This window comes from Ischnura elegans, chromosome 5 (assembly GCF_921293095.1).
Source record: "Ischnura elegans chromosome 5, ioIscEleg1.1, whole genome shotgun sequence".
In the NCBI taxonomy this organism is placed as follows: domain Eukaryota; kingdom Metazoa; phylum Arthropoda; class Insecta; order Odonata; family Coenagrionidae; genus Ischnura; species Ischnura elegans.
The window spans coordinates 114,114,635-114,141,663 of NC_060250.1; the positions used below are offsets into that span (position 1 = coordinate 114,114,635).

At 39.3% G+C, this 27,029-nt stretch overlaps 1 protein-coding gene across 1 annotated transcript in view; it reads right to left on the reverse strand.

Annotated features, from left to right (window-relative positions):
• Positions 1–10,761: 10,761 nt before the first annotated feature.
• LOC124159433 (adenosine receptor A2a) overlaps positions 10,762–27,029 on the reverse strand; it is a 214,437-nt gene continuing 198,169 nt past the window's right edge. The window contains exons 3-4 of the mRNA XM_046535241.1: positions 20,605–20,810; positions 10,762–13,670 (exon numbers count right to left, since the gene is read on the reverse strand). Of these exons, the coding sequence (XP_046391197.1) occupies positions 12,540–13,670; positions 20,605–20,810 (1,337 nt within the window). The 3' untranslated portion in view covers positions 10,762–12,539. The remainder of the gene's footprint in view (positions 13,671–20,604; positions 20,811–27,029) is intronic.

The window sequence follows — 27,029 nt, forward strand, 5'->3', positions numbered from 1 at the left end:
TGAAGGCGTATAAAGAAACCGAATGTAGGCAAAAGTTAGCTTATTTAATTCTTCAAGACCTACTCCAAGACATAAATCAACATTTAAAATAGGGATTAAGAGAAAGAAAAAAAATCGTAATTGTTTTGTCTCAGCACTAATTATTAATCTTAAATCAATACCAACGAAGTCATTCACACACTATTCTCGTTTAAGTCTTGAATTTCTATCATAGCGTATCACAAATTAAAATAAAACACAAAACATTCCAACGGAAACACGACATTTGAGCTGACGTTAGAACTCTTTGAATTTTAGTCGAAAATCATTGATATACACTTTATATTGAAAGAAATTAGGGAAATTTACACCCTGAAGAAATTAGGTTTCGTCAAGCGTATTGTGGGAAGATTTTCGGATGAGAAAGTAAAGGAAAGGTGCTATTTCGCTCTCGTCCGACCGCACCTTGAATATGCAGCGAGCATATGGGATCCGGTGCAGAAAGACTTAATCCGCGAACTGAATAAAATTCAAAGGAAGGCTGCGCGTTTCGTCAAAAACTGCTACGGGCGTACAGACAGTGTTACCCAGATGTTAAGCGAATTAGGCTGGGAGCCGTTGGAGACTCGGAGGCTGCGCGCTAGGCTTAGATTGCTTGAACAATTGAGAATGGATATCTTTAAGAGCGACACAGAGAACATAATATTAGATCCACACTATATTTCCAGGTCCGATAGAAGTGATAAATTAAGAGAGATGTTTTGCCGAACGGATAGATATGCGAATTCGTTTTTCCCCCGAACCATAAAGGACTTTAATAAACGCTAGTCCCAACTTCGTTTGAGCACTTAATTTTTTTTTAGCTGTAAACGGCTGGTGTCCTAACACCCCCTGCCACACGCCTTTTAGGCGGCTTGCGGGGTATTATGTAGATGTAGATATCTTCGACGTCATTCGCAATCTCTTCCCTTGGAAATCAAGAATTTCAATGATCTCATATTTTAAAATTTTCCAAAACCTATGACGAAAAGGAAAAAAAAACGAAATTTTCATCGATGTTAGAACGCTAGAAATTATTTTTAAAAGCAAAATTTCATCGATATGCGTGTAATACCTTCAAGGTTATTCACTCTCTGATTCCGTGGAAATCAAGAATTTTAATAATGAAAACGCTGTAAAATTTAAGCAAACACGGATCTTTCCTCCGGAAAAACAAGCATTTGCTCTGATGGTCAAGTTCTAAGAATTTTAATTTAAAAATTTAATTGATTTTCTCGTAATACCATTGAAGTAATGTACACACTCTTCCCGTCAAATCAAGAACTTTCATATTCACTCGTTAAAAAAACCTGCGGAACATAGTAACGTAGTATTTCTTCTGATTTTATAAGGAGACAAACATTCTAAAACAACAGAATTTATTGGTTAGACGGTATGCCTTCAAAGGTATGAACACTTTCTTCCCCTGAAAATCAAGAGTTGTATCGAATCACACGCTTTAAAACTTCACACAACAAAGAACCTTATTACGGAATGATACAAAATACTCCCTAATGTCCAAAATATACGAATTATCATCTACATATTATCATTCTACGATACACATTGAATTGATGCGCACGTAATGCCTTCGAGGTTTTTCATAAACACCATCCCACGGAAGCACAAGAAATGTGCACTAAATTTAGATATCAAACAATGTAATTCAACAAATTTCATTGGTAAGCGCATTAAACGTGCGAAGTTATTCATTCTCTCTTCCCACAAAAAATCTCACTTCCGTATAGAAGCATTCTCCAAATGTAGATAATTATAAATTGTTTCTTTACTTCCATGTTCAAGTTTCCCGCTGTGAGCGGGACTCTCTTTTGGTGGAATCTTTCTCTTCGCTTGGGCTATTCTGGTTATAATTTCTCGATTGCTTCCCCTGCCGCTAGTTACCCGTCGCAAGTTATGATATAGTGTACTGTGAAATTTCTGTTGTGAACATCCGTGGTACTATCAATGTTTGGGATATTTGCGGAAGCTTAATGGGAATCTAAAAATCTCTTGTAAACCTGAAAACGTGTCTCCAGAAAGTGGGACAACGAAAGGAGATAAAATCAGGTTATTTTTTACAAGACTCCTACACCTTTATCTCAATAATTCTCTCTCAATGCTTTTTATAACAAGAACTTTTTTACTAGTTTATCTTTTCATTCATCGCACCTCCTTCTTTTGCTAGCAAACTGGTGTTTCGAAAAATGGAAACATACAAGAATTAATTTTCCGTTTTCTAAGGGATGCTTAAAATGTTCAGGAATCGTCTCGTACAAAACTGATTTGTCCTGGTGTTTTGAAGTGAAGTTAAAAACACATTGAACAAGTTTAATAACCCGATGATGGTCTTTTTATGATAGATGGATAGATACAATTTGTATTTTCGTCATGTTCATTTTTTGACCAAAATTTTAAAGCATATCCCTGCTGAAATTTGCAGATATTGTTTTAGATTTAGGTATGTTTTAAAGAGTCGTGCACGCCTAGTATTTTTGTAACCGTTATTGGAACATCGGTTGGAAAATAAAAAATAGTGCTTAAATTAAACTATGTGATAAATGAACGCTAGAAATTTTCGCTTCGTGATTATACTAGTTATTTATTGTGAATGAGATGATTAATTTGACCTTTAAGCCATTTTTTATGAACTTCGACCTGCAATTTTCCCTTTAGTACTACACTGTTCTTGATATGTAACTACGGTAACTATTTAACAGGGTGCAGTTTCCATAGCTATAGAAATACGTACTCATTATTTTACCTAACTGTTAACGGCTGCAGTAGAGAACTGTACACCAATTCGTGATATAAAGGTCCATTGTCGATAACGTAACTAGTTGAGATCAATCGTTACTTGTTAATTGCATCTGCTAATTATTCTAGCTCGCAAATAGAATGACTGAATCGGCCCTGGCCCATCGCGATGTGAAATGAACAAGATCGAGGTGGGTGTGTAAGTGGGTCAGGCTGAAAACGTCCCCGGTAATCACGAATTAAAAGTTACCTCAAAAATTACTGGTTGATTGGCATCGATGGGAGATTTAGGTCAAAGTGATAATGCCATGTTTTGTGGATGCATGACACCCGTAAGTGACTGCTGGAAAATGAAAATGAAATTTAACTTGGGTGTCCGTCAGGTGAGCTGAATGCTAATAAACGGTGGTGATAGTTCAGAAAACTGGAGTAATTATTCGTGGTATACTACGACGTATATGGTATAATTACACTGGCATAAAGGGTTTGCGGGTTGAAAATTCCCGGTTGTAAGAGAAAATTATGAGGAAACAGTTTAGGAAGACGCACGTCTTCAAAGTAATCCTGAGCTGGCCGCATTCAGACGTCGACGAGCTTTACATAAATTTTTCCGCCACTATACCATTTGAATTGAAAATTATGCGCTACTTTTCTTTAATTAAAGGAAATGATTGCGGTACAAGTTTGAACGATCGTAAGGCAATTATTACATTTGAAGGCATTTAGGATTCGCCGCAACTCGAATTAAAGACAGTTTATATTGGGATATGAAATGAGGGAGACATTCTCCCGGATAATTAGCTATTTTTAAACCACTCATGTCCATCAACGAAATGAAAGGCCATGGACAGAATTTCGGCTTCTTATGATACAATCAACTTTCGAAAATTTTGGACCCGGATAAAGATACCTACCTTATAACCATGATTTGATCAAATGTTTTGCCACGTTTACACGAAAATCGCTCATTTTTTGATTCAAATATGATGCACAAAATTCCCCTCAAATGCACTCGGCGGACTTGAACCAATTATAGGGAGCGAAATTTTGCATGCAGTAAGATAGATAATACGATGGCTAGGGAAATAATTTCCTTCTTCTGAACATGAAAAATATTATTTACCGTTTCACTAAAACAGTATATTCTATCACTTGATTTCGATGAAATAGGTATGGTTCGGGAGATAAAATATTCCATGGGGAATATCAATATATAAAAAAAACGATAATAAAGTCAATTTTATGAGGAACTTCTACTTTTCACCAAACTAACTTCCATTCACACTTAAAGTTTCTAAAAAAGTACTTATTTTTTGGAAGTTTTATCTGCGTATTTATTAAATGTCCATATCGGCTAGATTTTCGATATGGGCTCACCCTATAGAGGGAAAAAACCCACAGGATTAAAAAAAAAATAGTTTCGATGCTTAAAGTGAAGAGTTGAACTACTTAGTAGGCAATGTGCATTTCATTGCATCAACGCACGATCTTAATGTGAAAAATCCAGGTCAAGGAAATGACATTATCTGCGTTTCGTTTCGCCCCATAGTTTTACTTTAGTTACGACCCGAAGTAGTTTTGGCTCCGATTTTGTTTCGACCCTCAGTTTAGCTCCCCGCGTGTAAATCCATTTAATTTCGTTTCTACACTTCGCTCCCGGGAACGAAGCTATTGAAATTTTACTGGTTTTGACTTTCGTTTAGTTTCGATTGCCAACCCTGATAAAAAGGTTTTGGCCTATAAGATGTCTGCGAATTGGGTGAGACAAGGGTGCTGGGTGACTTGACAAGAGACTTGGGTGCCGGACAACATTTGTGGGTATCGGAATGAGCCTGAAAAAACATTTCCTGGCCCTCAATGTGTTAACGCATCGTTAATTAAATGTTTTCCAGTACGAACCCCTCATCGCCGGATTAATCGCCATTAATTGAACCTTTTCCTCCGGTCACTGTCGTTTTGAAAGTTTGCGCTTTCTCCAGAGGCGAAAACTGGCTAATGTCTCTGTCCCTGCCAACGCCGCCAGCCCTCCTTGTCATGCAGGGGTCGTCTATCGTCCTTGGCGGCGGCGTTTTAGAACCCAGCCCACCCATGGGCGTAAATCACTTGCCTCCCAACCCTTGCCAAATTCCTCCACCCCGACCAAAATAAATACATACATACTCACGCGCACATATATGGTACATTCACACCACGAAGCATCAATCTTCATCCTTGGTGTCTCCCCCGCCCAATGAAAAAGAAGATATGAGGAGACCGAAGCCGCCTCCGCCGGATCGCCTGCAACCACCCATCGCAAGTCTGACCGGGGCCCTAGTTTGGGTTTCAAGTTGACACCATGCCGACGAGTATTGGGGCTCTTGCATTACAGACGGCGCGAATCGAGAGTGACTTTCCACCCAAAGAGAGAGAGAGAGGATACATGTTGACCACGGCGTAAATTGCTAAGGAAATGGCACAGATGGAATTAGAAAGGCATTCCGCAATAATGATATAATTCCCATAATAATATAAATAATCTTCCATACGTGTGCACAGTCGCTTTCAAAAGTTTTAGGACAAAGTTTGTGGAACCACTTATGCTCCTCGAGGAAATTTGGTTTCCCTTACTGAAGTTGCCATTGGCTATGCACGGCAAATATTTCGTTTGTGCTTGAAGATATATGCATTCAGAAGGAAAAATTACTTTCAAATAAATCATTCTGTTTCGATTTACGTGGGATATAGTGATTAATACGTGTGCAATTAGTGCTCACTTGCCCCGATTTTCATTCCTGCTTTGTAAATTACATATTGAATAGCGGTGGTCAAGTGGAGTTAACGTGGAGTTAGAGGACTAAATATGTGCAAGATGCTATGAAACGGGTGTTATGGGAGCACAGGTCGTGGAAAATACAGCAAAAATGGTCAAAATCGCATATTTTATTGTTTTTCGCGGTGTTCCACCACCTAAAGGTACCTTTTTCATTGCATTAGCCGAAAGGTATTAAAATACTCCTTCGAAACACATTTTTTCTTTGTGGCCCTCTCAAAAATATTTTATGAAAACTAGCGTTTGAAATTTTCAAATCAACGCCATTTGTCCTTATGCTACTGAAAAGTTGTGAAAAAATTGAGCATCTGCTCCATTAAGAAAGCCATCAAATGGCGTAAATTGCATTGAAAAATATGCTTTCTATCCCGAGATATTTAATAAACGGTGGAAATCGAATTTTCGAGCTAGCCGGCCCTGGTGGGCCTCTAGCGGGCTGGAAGTGTGGGGAGGTTAGTCCTTTTTGATCCCAAATCCTATGCTCCAAGTCCGAGAAAAATCCCGGAGGGGGGACTTTTCAACCTCTTATTCGGCTATGCCCTTTGAGTCTATTAACGGAGAAACTAATTCGATTTAGGCTTCAACGATTTAGCGTACCAATTAAACACAAAATGGTGAAATTTGTATTGTGTCACTTTTAATGTAATAATAATTTTGTACATAATTACATCAGAAGGAAGACATCGACATTCGGGATGCAGCACATACAAACAAACACTTTCCCAGGAGCAAGCAGGTCACTTCCCCTCAACATTGAAGCAGAGTCCATCAACGAAAAAGATCTCTTTGGATTAAAAAATATACACTATCTCTCTCTCCATGAAATATTTTCAGCGCTGTGCGGTACAACAGTCTTTTTTCTGAAAAAAAATCACGCTTAAAAGAGCAAATTCACCACACAGAGGTCAATCATGCATTGGGTATCGGAAAAATAATATTGTCTCCTGGTAAATGTACATATTCACACTATAAGCGCTTTCGATTATGGCGAGTTCCAATACCGTCATGAATAACCCACATAACATACATCGATAGATACTTTGAATATCCCATTATACAATGGACAATATACCAAGGGAGTTTTACCGTGCGTATTATCAAGGAAACAGTTATTTCCATGCCTAACGATTTCTCCAAGACTAATTCAGAAGATGGCTTCTTTTCCATTTAAAACATCAAACATCATACATCGTTAGTAGAAAAATGCGGCAATTGAAATTCGGAATATTGATGAAATATTCATCTGATGCAATGTATGTAAAATGCAATTTTTCCGGCAATGTTTAGATGAAACAGTCCTCATCAAATGGTGAAGTAATCCAACATTTCCAACATTTTAATTCATATCGATGTATTTTACTGGCAAACACCTCGTGATGCCATAGTACATCAATGTGATTACTTGGAATGTTATAGATTCATTAAAAATCGATGCTGTGCCATAAAATATCGCACTCTTGAATGGTAATCAACCAGTATTCCGACTTCGGACAGCCTTTCAATTGAAATTATGAAGTATTATAACGCTTTGCTTAGCTGGAATGTCATTTACAAATCTCCTGTAGTCACATTATCTCCAAGAAAAATAGGTTTGGCGCAATTTTAATTTCATTTAGCTCAAACAATTCGAGCATGAGGGTCTTCACTTTTTCTCTTCATTAGAAACTGACTTTATGTTGGAAGAGAGTATTACATATGATCAGCTAAAGGCGCCAGTCTTTCGCTGCAAAAAATATTTTACTTTTTCCTTTCTCCAGGGTGCTTATTTGTCTTCGTAGCATAAAAAACAAGTACAGCTAACGTAAGTAGGCATAAGGGAAAAAAATAATCTTTTGTAAAAAGAAGTCATATTGATTGGTAAATTGTTTACCGTCTTCAAAGGAAGCGTAGCTATTCACACTCAAAGTCGTTTTGACTTCATGTTGTGGCACTAAACAGCAGTAAGCTGTTTCTTAGCTGGGCAGGGAAGTCCGCTCATTCGTATTGTATTGTATGGAATGGTTTGACTTTATCCTGATGGGGGACGTTGATAATAAAGTCAACATTCATGCTTTTTCACCGAGAAAATCATGTGGATAATTCGATAACTAGAAGTCAATGGTATAAAAAATAGGGTCCTTGGTAGTGTCGCAAATACACTTCGAAGTGGAAAAACCCTATGAGGGAGTATTTGTCGGTACAGCCATCCAGAAGACTCTAAAAAATTATTAATGCAGACATCTGCGGATGAAAGAGAGTATTTTTCATTTGGGACCACTAGTGATACGTTATACGTTAGGCCAGAATTAAAATACATGACAGCTTATCACAGGTTATTACATCCTAAAAATTAAATCAATAATTTGATAGATAAATATCGCATTGTGTTCCTGAAGGCTTGTCGACTGTGCTTGCAATGTGAGTCAGGCATTAAGACAGTGAAGTGTACGGTTATAAAGTGCGCTAAAGTTTACTCAAAAGTGCGTTCTCTTTTAAAGGCACATAATTAGTATAAAAGAACATTTAAACCATGAGTTACCATGAACAGGGGAGTTTAGACAAAATTAGTGCAGCGATCTAATATGTTTCCCTTAAATTTTGCTGAAACTGGTGTGGTTCGCAGCTAAGTGCTTGATGTAAAGTATGATATTGGAGTTTCAGGCAGGGAGAGTTAGAGAACGAGAAACGAGGGCGAACAAGTTTTGACAGCATAGTAATTTGATTAATACAACTCACATGGGATACCTCAGGCTTCTTACAAGATAAGCTAAACATAGAGACAGTGAAGTGCACGATCGGAAAGCTAATTGAAGTAGAAGAAATAGCGAGATCCATGGAACTATAATCTCGTAAGAAACTCGAGACAAGTGATGAACCTTGAGTTTGGAAAACCAAGTTGACACAAAACATACCTAGCCAGTCTCTTCTTCTCTAGCGGCCATATAAATGGAGTTTTTCATGACTTTTGGAAAATATTTGTTTAGGAGACCCTATGTTTGATTTCATTAACATTTCCAGAATAAATTAAACGAATTGCCGAGACTGGCGAGAATTAAAGCTTGGTTGAAAAGGAGCCTGACCTGAAAACAACTTGCGCTGATAGACGATACTTGCATGGATCGGGACGGAATTCGGTAAATCGATGTTGACGGGACGGGCCCGGAGAAAGAGATTAGTGGAATGACGTCACGGACTGAGTTGACGATTTTTGTGAGCAGCCGAATCACTATTTATTTGATGTCAAACCTCTTTTTACAAATTGAATGTGTAACATCAACCTCGGCCTCTAGGCCTCTTAAGTGTGAAATAGTTGTGGTGTTTAATTATATGGGAATCCGCCATTCTCTGACTATACAATCAAGACTGAACACTTTTTTTTTGCAATTATTCACCAAGCCAGATGGAATACCCGTAGCTATAGTTTTATATAAATTTGAATTAATATGTCTATCGATGTTTTATTCGTAACATTTACTTGAATGAAATTTTCTATCGATTATCGATCCAGTATCGGATACAATGATGAATGCAATATTTCGAAATCTGCCGCGTGAACGGCGGTGAATGAATTGCCGTGAGAAAAAATTCCCCTGGACCGGGAATCGAACCACGGACCTTTAGTACCATCAGCCTCGGTACAATTGCCATGGGAAATCAGGGATCTGGATAGCGTAGTGGTCTGCACAGTGGCCCGGAACGCCAAATGTCCCGTTACATGGGAATTTTTTTCTCACGGCAATTCATGAATGATGCATAGTGGACTAAATTTCACGTTGCAAGTGACTCAACCCTCCGTGCATGGGCGGTGTCACGTGCCCAACATGTTCACGAGTCCACCAGTTCGATCACGAACGGAGACGACCCTTTCTGTTTCCGTAGGCGTGCTGGCGAGCACGTATATTTTCGCGTGCGCGGTTAATTGGGCGTCTCCGCGTAATTTGGTTCAAGCCCTGTGATCAACGAGGAATGCGGGGGCAACGACATCAGGGAGGATTATCCCCATTAAAGGTTTCTCGGAACTTATTCAAAAGTTCCCTCCATAAGCGCCATCCATATCCAACGTAGCATCCAGTCGAGTAACAAAGTTCTCTTTCCAAGGTTCGTGATAAAAAAATGAAACTTCATTACTCCTCCCGGTAATTATTATGTTCAGGGACCATAAGATGGTGTTACGTATCCTCTTACAATTATTATTAAAATTGGTTGCAATGAAATGGAGTAAATATAGGATGGAGTAAGTAGAATAAGTAAATGTGTAAGAGAAGAAATACGTCACTGTGAAAAGGTTAGTGGATTGGAGAGAGGAAAAGAGAACTGCATCAAACCAATCATAGAATTGTTGACTCTTACTGATGATGCAATAAAAGGATCCTTAATCCACAGATCATCTTGTGAAGGCATTCAGGCGTAACCTTCGATTACTTTCTGTTAATCCTTTATATCCATAGTCCTCACGGTGAATGAAATGAACATACAATATGAAAAAAATAGTTGAAAATTTACTTCTTTCGATCTGTCTAAAACAGACGGAGGGTAAAATTTCCAACAGTTATATGCGCAGTCTTTCAAGTAGTGTGCAAAGCCAAATATATTCAAAACCGCTTCTTATTTTGAAAATACTGGCGAAAACTAAAAGTGACGAGGCAAATTCACATTTCGACCTTTAAATATATTGCACCAAAAAGTGATTTTAAAAAATAAAGAGATATTTAAAAAACTTCTAACGGCTATTGTTGAAGAAAAAACGAAATATATACAGCAGGTTCAAATTAATTAACAAGCCGAAAAGAGCATTCATCAAACGTAGCCACACAACTTTAAAATAGTTACAAGCACCGAAAAGCCTTCAACCTATTTTCAAGGCCGGCAATGGCTGTTGGATTAAATTTTCACTGATTCTATGTCATTCGGATCGAAATTTCATGAATATGTTCAAGTCATAGAAATTTCATGAGCAATAAAAAGAAATTTTTCTCTAATGAACCCAAGGAGGATGTTAGAAATGACACTACCATATTTATTGAATGCCAGAGTTAAGTTTATTCATAAAAAGTAAATGCCATTCGCTCGGATTTTCAGATCACAAATTGAAACTATAAAATGTAATTCGTATCATATGCTTGGGCAGGAACGATTCCCGTTTCCCGATGAAGGGCTAAATTTATGATCTTGATTTGATGTCATTCTTTTTAAAAAGCAAATAATCAGTAATTAACATGTAACGGGAGTTGAATGATAGATATTGACAGGGAAAAAATAAAAATCGTTATCCATCAAATAACTACTTTGTAAACGTGAAGAAACCACTGAAATTTATTTTGAAAACATGGTCTTTAACGCCATTTCGATGAAGAAAGTTGTTATAACGCACTAAAATACCTCTGTGCAGCAATAAATATACAAGCAAGTGGGCACAGCCGACTAAAACTACAAAATATATAAATAACGTACAATGTGGCCCAAAGGTTGGATTTGATCCTTCTAGCCTGAATGAATGATAATCGCCCATCTACGGCTGAGTCTGAGGACCTCTTTAACCCCAACTATCCACACCAACCTCCGGATTGAATCTCTGATTAAGTTAACTTTGGAATTCTTAGTATTAAAATGCAAAAATTAGGCCAAAAGTCAAACACAAAAATAAAATTGAAATTACCATAAATTATCATATCATACATGACTTACACGTGGTGTAGGTATCGTTTGACACATGAACGCGAAAAGATATTACAACGGCCGTTTCGTATCATAAATTCCACGTAATGCAGTCTTGCTACGCATTCGACCCTGTTAAACTAAGCTCAGGCTCTGGGTTTTGGCCTTCAAACAAAACAATTGATGCAAAAAAATTTTATTTGATTAGAGAGCATTGATATTTGAATGACACTTCAGATGATTATTAATAGGCGAAGTAATGATAGTCAATATTTAAATAAACCACTTACTAGGCGCTCTTAGAGGCGACGCATAATACATAAACCTCTGCACCCCCTCAAGATAACGAGACGCTCTTAGTTTTTCCATTATCTCATCTGTCAATCAATTGTAGTGTACCATGATATTGGTTTGGAATGACTTTGGTTAATAGATCCTTTATGAGACTAATCGAATCGCACAAGTACAGCTGAAATAGCCGCGTATTTCTATTACCTCAGTTAAAACCATGTATGATTCAGCCAAGATGGCCTCGCGCAGAAATTGAGATTGACCTCCCTTCGCATTAGGTGGCAGCATTTTGAAGGAATCACAGACGGCAGTCATTGAGAGGACATACCTATACTATTGTGGGAGTAATGCCAACACGTAATGCGATAGTATCTAATCGTTAAATCCACGCCGACTTTGAACACTTCCACACGTTGAATTTCATTTCATTTGTTTTATCGTCAAATTCTGTGAGATATGACCGAGACACTCGATAGTTCTACGGCCGATTATATGTGTACAGCAAAATCATGTATTCCCTTGTTTTTCAGAATTCGTCTTCTCTTATAAATTTGGCATCCAGAAATTCATTATTTAAGAGTTAAAATTCACTCCATTATCCCATCTCAGTTTTAGCAAAACTTAGAAACAGAATTCTCCAAGGGTTCATGGCGCACAGTTCTGGGGAATGCTCCAAGGGTTCATGGCGCACAGTTCTGGGTTTTGTGAGAAAATTCGTGAAAATGGGAGTATTTTGACGTGAGCGAGCTTTATCGAACTTGTCTTTTCTGGTGTTGTTGGCTCCTAATATGTAGGGGGTGGGGTATTCGTTATTTAACAGTTAATTCAACAAACAAGAACACACAAATTTCTGTCTTGGTTGGAGATAAAACATGTCTTGCGTGGGCAACAGGTCCTGTAAGGTGAGTATTTTCGACACCCTACATTATAATATGAATTATCCATGATCTTTCACTCGTTTACGACCAGTGTCATTTGAATTTCACAGACTCGCTGAACAGCCCTCAGTCACATAAATGTCGTTTCCTATTTCTCACCACGCCACTGAATCGCCCTCCACCAACTGTAGCGCTCCGTTCGCGGGCGAACAATCTTTGTAACCATTGCACTTCTCCTGCACATCACCACTGACGGTCCTCAGCGTAACCATGCCCTCTACCGCGATCTCCTCTCCCTGATCCGACATGACCCTCTCCTCTTCTATGACCTCTTCCAATACGCCTTCCACCTCGCAATTGTTCTCTTCCACCACAGTCTGCTCCTCATCTTCTATCGTTCCAGGACCCTCCAAGCCACCAACCGAGTGTCCTGAGACTTTCTGCAAGACCAGGCCTTCCTCCCCGTCCGACTCCGGGTCATCGTCCGGTTCTCCAGAAGAGTAAGCGGCCCGGACTACCACGTCCGATGCTTCGGGACAGGACGCCGCCGAAGTCCTCGGCCTCTTTGATACCCTCTTCTTCAGGGCCTCTGAGGTTCCCTCGGACATGACCCTCTGGAGTGCAGGGGGAGAGGACATCCTCCTTGGGCTCTGAGGGGACGCATCACAGGGTAACTGGTCCCTCAGGGCCTCCGGGGAAAGGGCTTCTGGGTATCCGGCAGCGGCGACCAGGCAGCGAGTCGAGCTGACGGCCGCGACGGATATGTGCGGCATGATCTCCGGTTGCTGGGGCTTGGGCGAAGGGACGTTCTGCCTGTTGGCCAGGCCGGGGACGGTCTTTCGCCCGTCGTTCCCGGCCCTGATCGCGGCCGGCGCCGAGGCGGCGTGCGTGATTCCGGGTCCGTCCTCGTTGAGGTGCAGGAACTTGTGCCTCTGCATCCGTCGCCGCTTGGCTCCGCCGAAGATGGCCCGGAGCGCGGCCCTGAAGTCCCGCAGGTGGTAGGCGTAGAGGAGCGGGTTCAGCGCCGAGTTGAGGTGGGAGAGGATAATACAGAAGTCCGTCAGAGCACCTTCGACGGAGCAGGCGGGACAGAAGGCCTTGACGCAGTTGATGGTGTAGAGTGGAATCCAGCAGAGGATGAAGAAGAGCACGATGATGGCCAGGTTTTGCGTAGCCTTGACCTCCCTCCGCTGCGCCGCACCCAGCATCCGTAGCATGGTGCCGCTCCCCTCGCGACCGGCTGGGTTGCTACGAGGACCCGCGTCCATGGTCACCATCTGCCGCAACTGTGAATGAGAGGAATACAAGTCAATCGTGACGCAATATTTGCAGAGTCATTGCTCTTGTGGCGAGATTTCATCACGGCCCAGCGTTCCGTCACTTCAATTCATGATTTACCATTTGCGCTAAGTATCATGATATTTAGAACTGCATTGAGCAATCAGCGTCAGATTAAGAGCATGTGGTTTTTTTCACTAAATTCACAGGTTCCATAAAGTTATTGCCAATATCAAGGCTATGATGCAATAAATACCTTGATAATCGAAAATAAATGCTCAGGTCTGTGTCGGTTGAATTACAATTAGGAAGAAATGCTGAGTTTCACAACATCTGAGAATCACAACAAAGTAGAAATTCGTAAATTTTTTGACAATGATTACCATGTGTTTCCACAATTTACGGCCTTAAAATTTCTATGGAGTATATGGATTCAGTAGCTGTAGAAAATAATTCAATGCTTTAATTTGAAGTTTTATACAGAACGAATGAGGGTAAATCACACTTTTGTACACACAAGCCATGATTTTGTGAATTTCTTACATTTAAGGTAGGAGGAGGAGTACCTCTTCGTGGACCACATCTCAGCGCGAAAAATTTTAGTTTTGAGATGTCCTAAGGCTTCACTGGTATTGATTCCGTGTTCTTAAAACCAGCGTTTGCCAGACGCCCAACCTAGCAGGTTACCGAACTCCCAAAATATGAAACATAATAGAATGAATTATAGAAATCAGAATGTATAGCTGTGAATATCAAAGATTGAGTAGCAACGTTTTCGTACGAAACATTATTCTTTCTTACATTCGTATCAGAAACTAAACTTAAAATTCAGGGCTTTGGAGTCAATATTCACTTCCCTTTACAGTTAATTCAGGAGAAGCTTTCCAGAGTGCAATCCAGTTTCCGCTGAAAATAATGTTTGGCCCTTAACAAAATGCGTAGGAACTTAGGCATGCCACAAAAACAAAAGAATCGTGTGAAGATCAAGAGTCACGAATCATTATTTACTGTATCAAGGATAAATAAGAATTAAACTGTCAATCAATTGACCCATCCATGATAAAATATAAACAAACTGTACCCCCTCCCACTACTCTCACGTCACTTCCGTATACCCCCATCTCCTGCCTTGGCCCTAGGCCCCCTAGGCATAAATACATGAGAGAATGACTGTGTCATCACCTTGAAAACGACGTACAATGTCGAAAGCATGGTCGATAGTGGAGTTATTTTTTAAAGCGTGGAAATTACTATTTGTGGTTTATATTTTGTCGTGGGTATATCGTATTTACACCAAGTAAAGCCTGAAACGCTATCATAAATTGATCCATCTTTTTTTTTTTTTTTAAAAAAAAGACCATTCAACTTAAAGAAAAGCAATAGGAGTACTAGCTTTCATGAAAATAAAATCCCTAAAGGGGAAAAGTGACTCCCTGAAAGGCTAGAACTATGTATTAACGAGGCCGCTGAACCCAAACGAAAGGCAATCCATTTGACGGCGCTGATGACAACATGGAATTACTCCGAAAGAGAGCGGACAACTGACAATTACCGCTTTATCTGACGCTGCAGTGACGCCATCGCTTGACACCCACGCGCAATAGGCTTCTACTCCTCCATTGTAGACTCTTTAAAACTGAGGCATCCCTATCGGAAGTTTTTTTTTTAGATCAACCCTACCACCTGTCAAAATCTTTCGGCGCCACGACAATGCGGTGTGCTTTTCGTGTCCCTTGGATAAGCCTTGAAAATTGGCTCTAATGATGTGGTTTCCATAATCAGGGTTCATCCGGGCCCGATTGTCGTAAGGATTTCGCTTCCGGGCTTGCGCAGCAACAAAACAACTGACCGCCGCGAGGCGCAGACGTCAAGACAGCACTCGTTGTGGAAGAGGTTAAGGAGAACCAACCGCGTTATTCAACTCTTTCACTGAATTTTAAGTAGGTGATGGATATTGAGATACCATGACCAGGGTACTGAAAGTTACTTTCAATCCAATTCCCTCCCAAAATACGAGTATTATTTTGCGAAGTAAATGCTACATATGGAGTATGTTTCTCAATGGAAACGAGGCTTGGCTATTACCTACAGGGAAAGAATAAGTGTTAATCTGCCAAGAAATATAAAAAAGGGTGCTAAGGCTAAGGCTTACATTAGCCTCGTCTTGCAAAGCTAACATTGTAAGCTAAGCATCCATTCGCTTCCCTTTATGTGATGCAAAGAAAATCGGGAAAGACACTGTCCATTGTTCCCACTTTAATTGGCATTTAGTTTTACTTTTCTGCTGGTATTTTAACAGGAGACCTGGTTAACGAACAAATATCACCTTTCAATATTTATTTAACAACATGTGTTTTCGATACCCTTTGCGTAAAATACTATCTTACGCTAAAAACATTTAAAATCAAGGGTCTCTTTTAGAATTTTTCAAGTAATAGCTAATATTTTTATCGCCCGCGGTCCCCCAATTTTCTTAATGACTAAACTTGCGCCACACATCCTTCCTGTGGGTGACCCTAATTTCATGGGTTAACTTCAAAATGGAGGTTAAGAATCGTGTTAAATATTCCCTCGTTATTATCAGATATCGTTATATATGTGAATGAGTTAATGAAGGGTTTGACCCTCAACAATGATACACTCATCATCCTCTTCATTCACCCCGTTGCGTTTCTAAGAATAGCCAACACTGCCCGCCATCTCACGCTCTGCCGTCGACTCCATTCCAGTGACGTCAGAGGAAGATGGCGGCCATTCGCTCCATTATCTCTATACCCGCGTCAAATGCGGCTCCGTGCGTCGACGTGCCCTTTCGTGCGTACGTAAGCCTGTTGCGTGAGCCGGTCCGTGACATTCGTGAAAGGGCATCGTGTCCTGAATGGACGATGACGAAAGCGGCACAATCCTTTGGAGACCACGTCGTTGTGGTGACCAGATGCAGATTTACGGACTGCAAGCGGAGGTATGGAAATATTTTTGGAAAATCGGGTACACAGTAATGTTCGAAAGAGTAATGATCCAAGCTCCTGGCTAAATATGGAAGAAACATAAAAGTCTGGGGTTTCTTGGATGTGAATTTTGAACTCGTCACGATGATATTGCTGCCATAGACAAATGACTGCAATTGGAAGGAAACTAACAATGTCGATGAAAGGTTGTCCGTGAAATGATAGAAAATATTGGTAGAAGGAAAAATCAATTCTACTATCAAGTACGGTGAAAACCAGGGATGGCAAGTGAAACGAAACGTTTCGTATCGAAACGGAGGGAAACAAAAATACGAGGCCCAGGTTTAGTTTCGTTCCCGCACGAAATTAAAATCACCAAGGAGCTTTGTTTCGACCCGGGAGGATCCCAGGAACGAAACTGAATTAATCAGAACTCCGCTGCTCATAGCTAAGTTTCGAACCCAGGAGTTGAGTGGTGGGGGTTAAGAGGGAATAGTTTCGACCCATTACGTTTGACATACGTGTAGACGGATTAAAACATCGATCTTAAAAATGGAATGGCCAGTTTGCGATCACCGTTCTCCTGTTAGCGGTAAAAATATGAGTGCCCCATGCATCTAATGGCGGTAGGCCGAACCTCTACGTCTTTCAACCATACTTCGTACTCTGTGTGTGGGTCGAAACTAAACTGTTCGAAGGTGAAGCACGTGGTCCCACCGGTGCGAAACATTATCTACGTTTCGTTTCGTCATAGAGTTTGTTTAGTTTCGACCCGAAGTAGTTTCGACTCCGATTTAGTTTCGACGCTGAGTTTAGCTCCCAGGGTTTTAATCCATTTCGTTTCGTTTCTGAATTTCGCTCCTGGGAACGAAAACATGGAAATTTTACAGGTTTTAATTTTCGTTTAGTTTCTATTGCCAACCCCCGGTAAAAACTCGATAGAAACAAATGAAAAAGGTGATAGGGTTGGGAAAAACCATAAGTTAGTTTCAACTGCCCAAAAATCGCAAATCTGAACAAAATATCCTTGGTATTACGTAATCATATTATATTTCATCCGGATTTTTTATTACAAAAACTTGATAAAGTTCACGATACATGGTAAAATAATCATAATTAAAAATATAAGAATGATAACTTAATCCATACTTAGGGTTACAAAATACAATAAACTACGTGAAGCCGCATTTTCAATACTTTTATTTAAACTTTTCGTAACGAAATCGGTGTAATTTGCTCTTGAACCATTTTTTTCTCTATGTTTCGTAATTAATAGCCAAAACTCTACCATGCTCAAAATTAAATATAAAGCACTTACTTATGTGTAGATGATTAAACAGTTAGCAACTGGCATTTTATTGGTTGGAAATATTCTCAGAGTTTGCCGCTTGAAGTTAAATTCAACCACTTAAGCAGTTACGTAGCCCTGAGAATCGATTTGCGTCACAAGGGCATTCAAATTTGTCCCTCCATTCGAGGGTCCATCGTATGGGGGAGAGAACGAACCATTGGATGCGTTTGAAATAAGCCTCCGTTTCAACATCTAGATTTACGTCATCATTCGACGAAATCATCGCTGCTATATGATCTCCGTCATGGATTCATCGCGAACAAGTCTATTGCATCAGAAAATTCGCATCATAATTGGGATTACATCTCTTTAATACTTTATTTCGTGTATTACATTGTGCATTCCCTAATTCCCACTTTTTTCCAAACTTAAGTGACGAACCCTTTCGAGAGATAGCTGCATGACGCAATGTGAAATGTGGCAGCATCATCCGCTTGTCAGTGATTCGCCCTCTTTTTTGTACGGACGCCTTTCCGTTCCTGCTTCTCACGATGCCTCATGAATGTTCCTATTGTGGCCAGAAAATTTAACCATTAAAACCAAATGCTACTTCTAATTAACATAAAAAATATATACATTTTCAGCTCTATGCAGGAAACTGGAGGCATTTGAGATGTGGGTTGGCGAAGAATGGAGAAGGTAAAGTGGACGGAGAGGAGGAGAAACGACGAAGTGCTGGAAAAGGTGGGTGAGGAGAGGCATCTTTAGATGAGATAGAACGTGGAGACAAAAGGTATGGATGGAGCGAGTATTTAGCGGGTATGGGATGTTGTAAAAGGTGTTAGAGGATAGAATGTTTGGTAAACGAGGGAAATGAAGGAAGAAAATAGGATTTTAAGATAGATTGAAAGGGAGTAGGCCTTACAGTGCTGGAAGGAAAGGGAGGCTCCCAGATTACTTCTCTAGTGCTACATGGAAACAAACCTTAATCGGTACAATACTATAATATTAATAATAATGATAATATAATAAAGATAATGTCCACATTTTTATTATGAGAAATATTGAAATTTGGTTTCGCTCAGAAGGAGCTCTTGGTTAGAAAGGGTTAAGCGTGATCAAAAGACGTTGCCTTGCTAATGTTGCAGATAGGTGTGCCATCCGGCTTGTAGTCGGCTTCGATTGAGTCAAACGTCAGCAAGGGACCAGTGCGAAATCCAGGAGACTCTTGCTAACCTGATATTTATCATGAATATCTCATAGAGTCATTAACAAGGTCTACAAATTCTCTGAGAAATTAGAAGGATCGTGTAGCGCAAATGCCCAGCTAATGGAGAGAGCATCTACCCCTGAGATGCAATTAAATTGGCTTGAGATACTGCAGAAGAAAAACGTTCTCGAAATTCAAGGTGTGCCACAGAACAATAGGGGCGATTGAGGCGAGCTTATTATTAGCCTTGCCTCTGCACCGGAGGTAGAAATCACATCCAGTGACACTGAAAGTTGCTTCAGACTAAAACCTAGCCATTCATCCCGCAAACCCTGACCTGACTAAGTCGACTGCCACATGCATCGATCATGTGTATATTAGATTCTACATCGAATTTATATTCGAATTTTACGGCAACGTATAACATTTGGGCATCACTGATCATTCCATAACTGGGCTAATAATTTCGCGCAGTAATTACAATGCCATAATTAAACAAAAAGGCAGAAAAATGATATACACATTACAATTTACATTGATTCCTTCAGGAAAATGTGAATAACAAACATTGGGAGCCCTTATATAGAGATTTAATTGATTTTTAAGCACTATTCTTAATGGAACTGCAGCAAAAAATAAATGTAAGTTCTGGATGATTCTTCGTTAAAACATTCACGGGTGCTCGTTATGGTAGTTAAAAACGTTTGGTACTATGTCTCTGCGTCATTTTTGAGAGGCCCCAAAGTTTCCTGACCGATGCTGGTCGCTTAATTAAGGGAATCTGATGAGGAAGGAAATTTTATTCCTATTTAAACCGTACTTGGCAACCCGTAAAAATAAAAACAACCACTTCAGCAACCGACTCAACCACCTCACGCTCCTATCCCTTACCCCCTGATACAAATACCCTATAAATACGGTTAAAATTTCCTGCCTCACCAGATTCCCATGATAAAGCGACCAGCATCGGCCAGGAAACGTTGGGGCCTGCCAAAAATTGACGCGGTGACTTACAAGGGAAGTCCGCCCAGATGTCTCAAAGTGTCACCGCCAGATCTCATTCAAATTTTGTTAGGTGATAGGACATGGATGTGGTGTAGTTTCATCCACCAACGCTCAATACCTTTCGAGATATTAGCGATGGAAAGTACCAGGAAATCACCTACGTTTATGAAACCTACATCACAAGGATACGGCGTCAGTGCTCTTCATCCTAGCAACAGATCATAAGGGGCCATTATTGAAATGTGTATGTTGCATAAATTTAGGCGCTTTCTTGGTAATTTCTGTCGCTAATATCTCGAAAAGTATTGAACCTTGGCAACTGAAACTAAAACCACACTCTATGGATATCCATTTCCTATCACCTATCAAAATTCGAACGAGATCTGATGGTGACACTTGAGTGACTTTCCACGTTAGCCCAAAAACTTTTTAACTAGCACGACAGGTCTAGATGAGTTTACAATCAGGCTATAGGAAGAGTGGGTTACCTGTCTGAGGACGACCCTGTAGATGTGTGCGTAGAAGGCGGCGAGGATGAGCGCTGGAACGATGATGGTAGCGAAGTAGAGGAACACGAGGTAGTTATAGTCCATGACTTCGGTGAAGCGACACCTCTGCTGCGGGCCCGCGTTCCAGCCGAGCAGGGGCAGGAAGCCGACGAAAGTGCCCGCCACCCAGCACACGCATATGATGCCTGTAAAAGCAGAGAAAGTACGAGTGTAATGTAGCACACCTGAATCATTTTCAGACCGATGAGCACCTGCATCTATATCATTAATGATTAAGTGGAAGTTCATTATGAATGAAATCGATGAATTCATACATGTTAGATATCTTCGATAGGCTGGGCAATGTCATCGCTGCCTACGCTAGTAATTCTGAGTCCGATTAGCCGGTTTATAACGTCCACAGTTAGCAATAAATAGATGTTCTTGCAATTAAAATCGACGCTTAATTGAAGAAGTCTATTTTACCGAAAGTAGACTGACAGTAATGGTAAAAAGATTTTCGGCACACTTGCTCTAGCATACCGGGCAATTCCTTTAACCGTTATAAAATTATCCAATTCTGCAAAAGTTATTGTCGTCAACGACAATACTCATGTAGCACGAAGGTATGGTAGATATGGAAGTGGAGTTCAGTGGGCCTGTTTCGTTAACTTCTAGCATTACGATTCACTTGTAGGCAAGTATTAGAATCTAAAGTTACAAGTAGAGTGGCATCATTCATTTATGACATTTCCAAAATTAAATAAACTTCCGGATACACATTTACATGCATAGTAAGAAATTTTTAAAACAAAATAAAAGCGTTTGTTTGATAATTTAGCTCAAAATCTGGTCTTTATATAGAATTCATTCTTTAAATGAATCACTTATGTCTATTAATAAACAAACAGAGGAAATTGAACGTTATCCAATAATTAATCTGTTTAAGCTGGAATCAAGATCAGTCGTGCTGCCATCTGCCAAAGAGTGAAATGAATTATACATTGAATGCGGTATTTCTGCATGAACGGATGTCTTCAAACTTACAATGATATTGGATAACTGGTAAATATTTTTGTATCTACAATGAAAAACGATGATAATTACTCTTGCCGGATTATTATTTATGTGACGGAAGATATATTGTTCCAAGTAAGCGAAAAAGCTGATTCGTTTTTTTTGTTTATACAACGTAATGAAAGCAATTAAAATTGTCATTCCACCTGTATGGAAATGAAACTTAGTGAAAAAATTATTTTTTCCTCGTCACAGGCTTTAGAAATTAATCTCTCATTTCCACGCTACGCTATTAAGGGTGACAAACTAATTGCTGGAACAAACTTTCAAACCCCACAGCTCAATTGAAATTTCCTGGATGCTGCGCTGGGTGAAAATCAATTTTTTATCTAGTTGGCTTTGTTCCGAAAATGACAATTAACAAGTTGTGCCCCAGGTAATAAACTTCCTCTATCAGAAGTTGACTGTATAAGGTCACCTGTCTAAATAACCTTCCCTATAGTCAATTTTCCCTCTGACGAAATTGATTCGAATCATCAAATTTTACAAAAACTAACACTAAGATCGAAAAAAGTAATTAAAATCAATAGTAAAATAATAATTAAATATATTTATATCTCAGCCAAAATCATGAAATAAACTTCATCAATCAACTCAATTTGAAAAAGGAAGTTTATCCCTGATAAAGCTTCTATCATTTAAGTAAAATCTCAAACTTGTGAATTATTGAAAAAAAATGATTGGCGAGTACACTTCGTGGTTGAGTAAAAAAAACTTTATTATATTCAACTATGTATTTATTAAAAACTCTACTGGTTTAACCTTTTCACGTCCTTACCAAGAAGCAACAGAACTGTAGAGAAATGAACTCGCGAAAACAAACAGGTATGGTAATGATCTTAATTATTTAGCTCGTAGGTCGCCAAAGCATTGCTATTGCTTTTTCGCCGAATAGGGACAAGCATTTTAAGACTTAGAGCACCTGAAAAACACACAGAGTATGTATGTTCTCATACACAAAGAGGCATGATTTTTTGCTCAATTTAAAAATTCATATTAGATTGTCCTTTTTTTAAATTTCAGTATTACTCATTTTGAACTCATACGACCACTCAAAAGATTTTCATACATTTTTTTAAACTTTTCAATCAATAATACATGCTCATAAAAATAGATCGAAAAAAACAAAATGTACCTTTTCAAGGATATGGATGATTTAATTGTTGTCCTCGTACACAGCCTTAACTTCATAAATTTTCACTGCGTTAAGCCAAATAGGTTCCGAAGCCCACTAACCGATTAGGTAGTCCCCGCGTCGCGAATACAGACCGTCTTCCCGCAAATGGTGATGGCGCAGGGGGTAGGGAATGGAGTCCATAGGGCTGTTTATCGGAGACAAATTAGCATGCGACGTGTACTGAGATGAGAGCGACACGTCCCTTCGGGTCGCGGTTACTGGCGTGTTACGCTTCCGCGATATCCAATTACGGGGAGTGCCATTCTTCATGCTTTTTTACCGTGTGGGCACATTGTGACCTCGGCCCTTAGCAAATCATACGCACGTTTGCCGGAGCCTACTCCGTTCGCGTTTCATTTCAGCAGGGTCAATCGCAAAAACGGTAAAAAAAAACCCGAAGTATCCCATAAACTGAGAACAATTTAGCAAGACACTGAGTAGATAAAGAAATTATATACCACTATTACCACCGCGTTTGGTTCAAATCGATCGATTCGGAAGATACACCGATGAAAACACTGCATAGACATAGAGAATTATCATCGATAATGCATACGCATGCGTAAAAGGTGAATTAAAGTTTACAAATCATGTTAAATATGAAACTTAAATAGGGGAACATGATTACAATTTACCTTTTTAGAATACATTTGAAAACATATTTTAGTAATTTTTCTCAATCATTAGTCATTATTAATTGCTTCTACCAGGTATATTTAGTGATAGATTACAATGAAAGATCTGCGTATTTCAGCACTATATGAATTTGATTATAAAATTATGGATTTTGTATCATAACTTGATATTCATCATAATATTTACCATGCTGGCATAGAATCATACTTCTGTCTAAGTTTTTGGACAAGAAATACTGTGACATAAGCAAATACATGTTTATAGAACGAAAACGGCTATGCAGTTGACTTATGAAATGGAATTCATTATTTCATGAGTCAGAAAGTGGCCAACTCAGCTGTACCGTTTTGAAACCAGGAAGCATTATTCTATAAAGAACATCTATTAGGAGCAGACTAATATTTTATCTAAATGTGACAAACGTGTACAGCTATGATTAGGAGAAGCACACCTAAATGTGACAATTCATGTGGAATTTATAACTTTCTCTAATTTTGTGTGTACCTTAGCATACAACTAGCATTTGGCATGTTTATAAAGTAGGCCATTGATCATTAGATCTTCCATATTACCGGACTAATGAAAAATATCAGACGTTATTGAGAGCTTTATATTTCTCATATTTCTGTAAATAAATATTGATTAAATCTGATTAGTTTTAATACTTTCCAAAAGGTACCATTATGAGTTGAGTTACCGCAGGTTCTTATTGAAATTTCCGGAGTTTAATGCCCGATAAAACCATGCACAAGACCATTATTACTATTAATAATATTATAGTATTCTACCGATTAAGGTAGGTTTATGTGGAGTACTAAAGAAGTAATCTGGGAGCCTCCGTTTACTTCCAGCATTGCCTTCTTCAATTCACTGTAAGGCCTACTCCCTTTCAATCTAACTAAAATCCTATTCTCTTCCTTCCCCTCCCTCGTTTACCTAACATTCTACCTTCCAACACCGTTTTCAACATCCCCTCCCCGCTAAGTTATCGCTCCATCCTAACCTTCTGTCTCCACCGTCTGTCTCTTCTAAAAGTTGCCTCTCCTCACCAACCATATTCAGCACTTCGTCGTTCCTTATCCTCTCCGTCCATTACACTCTCTCCATTCTTCTCCATACCCACATCTCGAATGCCTCCAATCTTCTCTCGTCTTCTTTCCTCAGTGTCCACGTTTCCGCACCGTAGAGAGCTACACTCCATATCAAACTCTTCACCAACATTTTATTTAAAATATTACATAGCGACCCTTTCAGAAGCGCCTTCCTGTTCATGAACACCTCCTTTGCTAATGCAATTCGCTTCCTGATTTCCTTAATGCCATATCCGATTTCCTCTAATGTGTTGCCTAAATAGTTGAATTGGTCTAGCTGCTCAAGTTTTCTCCACCCACAATTATCTTGAGTCTCACATTCCTCGGTCTTTATTATCTTCATGCTTTACAAAACCGCATTCCCTTGGTATTCTTGTGATCAATTCTCATCCCATACTCCTCGCACCGCTCGTCTAACGCATGCACTAGAGCCGCAACAGACCATGTATTTACTTTAAAAAGCGGTCTCATGTAAATTCCTATCTCTGTTGGCGTAGCAGACTCGCTAAGTATGTTAGCGATATTTTTGTATCAACCTTTAATTGATACACAATGAAGGGGAAAACGGTCATACCGTTGGGCAGTGAAATTAACGATTAGCTCGAGAACTAAGTGGCACTTGACTCGAAAATCTCGTCCAAGGCCTCATTGTGCGCCCTTTCCCTGGTTTCCGAAGGGTCGAATTCAAAGGGTTATGGGATGCGATTGGCGCCCCCATGGAGCCACATGGATCAAGAAAAAATTATGACCCCAGAAACAAATAAAGCCGAGAATGTATGCTACAATAGCTTAGACACGACAGTATATACACATAGCTCGATGAAGATATGTGGTGGCACGAAAAGTGAAAGTAAATTGGAAAAAAAGTAAAGCATTTTCTCGGCGTTCACTTTTTATCACACTTTTGATGGAATAATACTTAGATGATCACCAATAGCCCGGTCAAATTAGCCCAAAAAATAGGGGTACCCTTTAAAAAATTCCCAACAAGATGAAAATTTACAGGAACGTAAGGAATGAATTCCTGAAAAGTCCCCATCGATCCCGTGAGTGTAAAAAATTTTATTCAACGGCAAAGGTCACAATAATGGATTTTTTGGCGAAACGGTTAATTTTACGATAAAAATTGTTCGACCAAAATTGTAGATCGGAAAATTATCTGCAAAATTTTCATATAACTTTTTCTCTACGATTTACCATTTACCAAAAGCCATTCGAAAATTACCTGGAGCTGTATTCTCCGTAATGTGTATGACTATATAGTTGCGCTCTCCGAACATTATTGGACAGCTCCAGCAAACTTTCGAATGGCTTTTTCTCTGAAATGGCAAAAATTAGGCAAAAACTGTAAAAACATCTTTGTAGGTAATTTCTTGGTGTAACATTTTGGTCCGAGCAATTTTTATCGTAAAACTAACCGTTTGGCTAAAAAAAATCAAAAAACCCATTTTTGTGACATTAGACCTTGAATACATTTTTTTTGCACTCACGGGATCGATGGGAACTCAGCGGGATTGCATTAGATTGGTATTCCCAGCGTTCCTGTAAACTTTCAGCTTGTTGGAAATTTATCGAAGGGTCAGTGTCTATTTTGACCGGGATACAAACTAATTCCTCACTGAATTTTGAAACACATAAAGTTTCAATTCGGGATATATGTGCAATGAAATCTATAAAATAAATACCTCATACTGAACATAGGCTCAGTAAGGGGTGCGTTTTTGGGGGTAAAAACCTCCCCCAAAGAAATTTTTAAGTTTAATCCATTTTACTTAATTGGGTTAATATTACTTAAGGAATACTGTAAGGATAAATCAAATACCCCCAGAAATCGGTAAAACTCATTCTAAAATTCCGAAATTTATTAGTCTCACACCTCCCGCTTACGCTGGCGGGTATTCCCCTAGCCCCCCAGTATTAGTTGTACCCAAAACCCCCCAGCCATTATTCCTAGCCTCACCCCTGACACTGAATATACTTTCAAAAGGCCTATAGGTCTAATGGAAGCGATATCTTCCTAAACCTGTGTTCTATCCTTGACTGTCTTTGACATCTTATGTCTTAATCGCAATATTTATTCTCTATGTCCTTTAAGTAGGACATGTAAATGGTCTATTTGCCTAACCCATGTTGCTTCTGTCTTCTTCTTCTATCAGAACATTGTTTTTTGACTCTGCAATTTTTATACAAGATAAGATTATTAATGTTACGTACCTCCGGTACATCATAGATCCTAGTTACATCTAATTTTCTCATGCCATAGAAGTTGCTCGCAGAGCATTGCTGAGATATAAATTACATAGTTGTGAGAGAAGCGGCTTTAGTGTCTTTTGAGCGTCATAGATATCTTTAAAACCAGGACATTCGAAAGGTAGGTACTAGCCGATTAGTCCGCAGGGAAAGTTTGGTGATTAAAGCAAAATTTCTCATTCAAATTAGCGAAT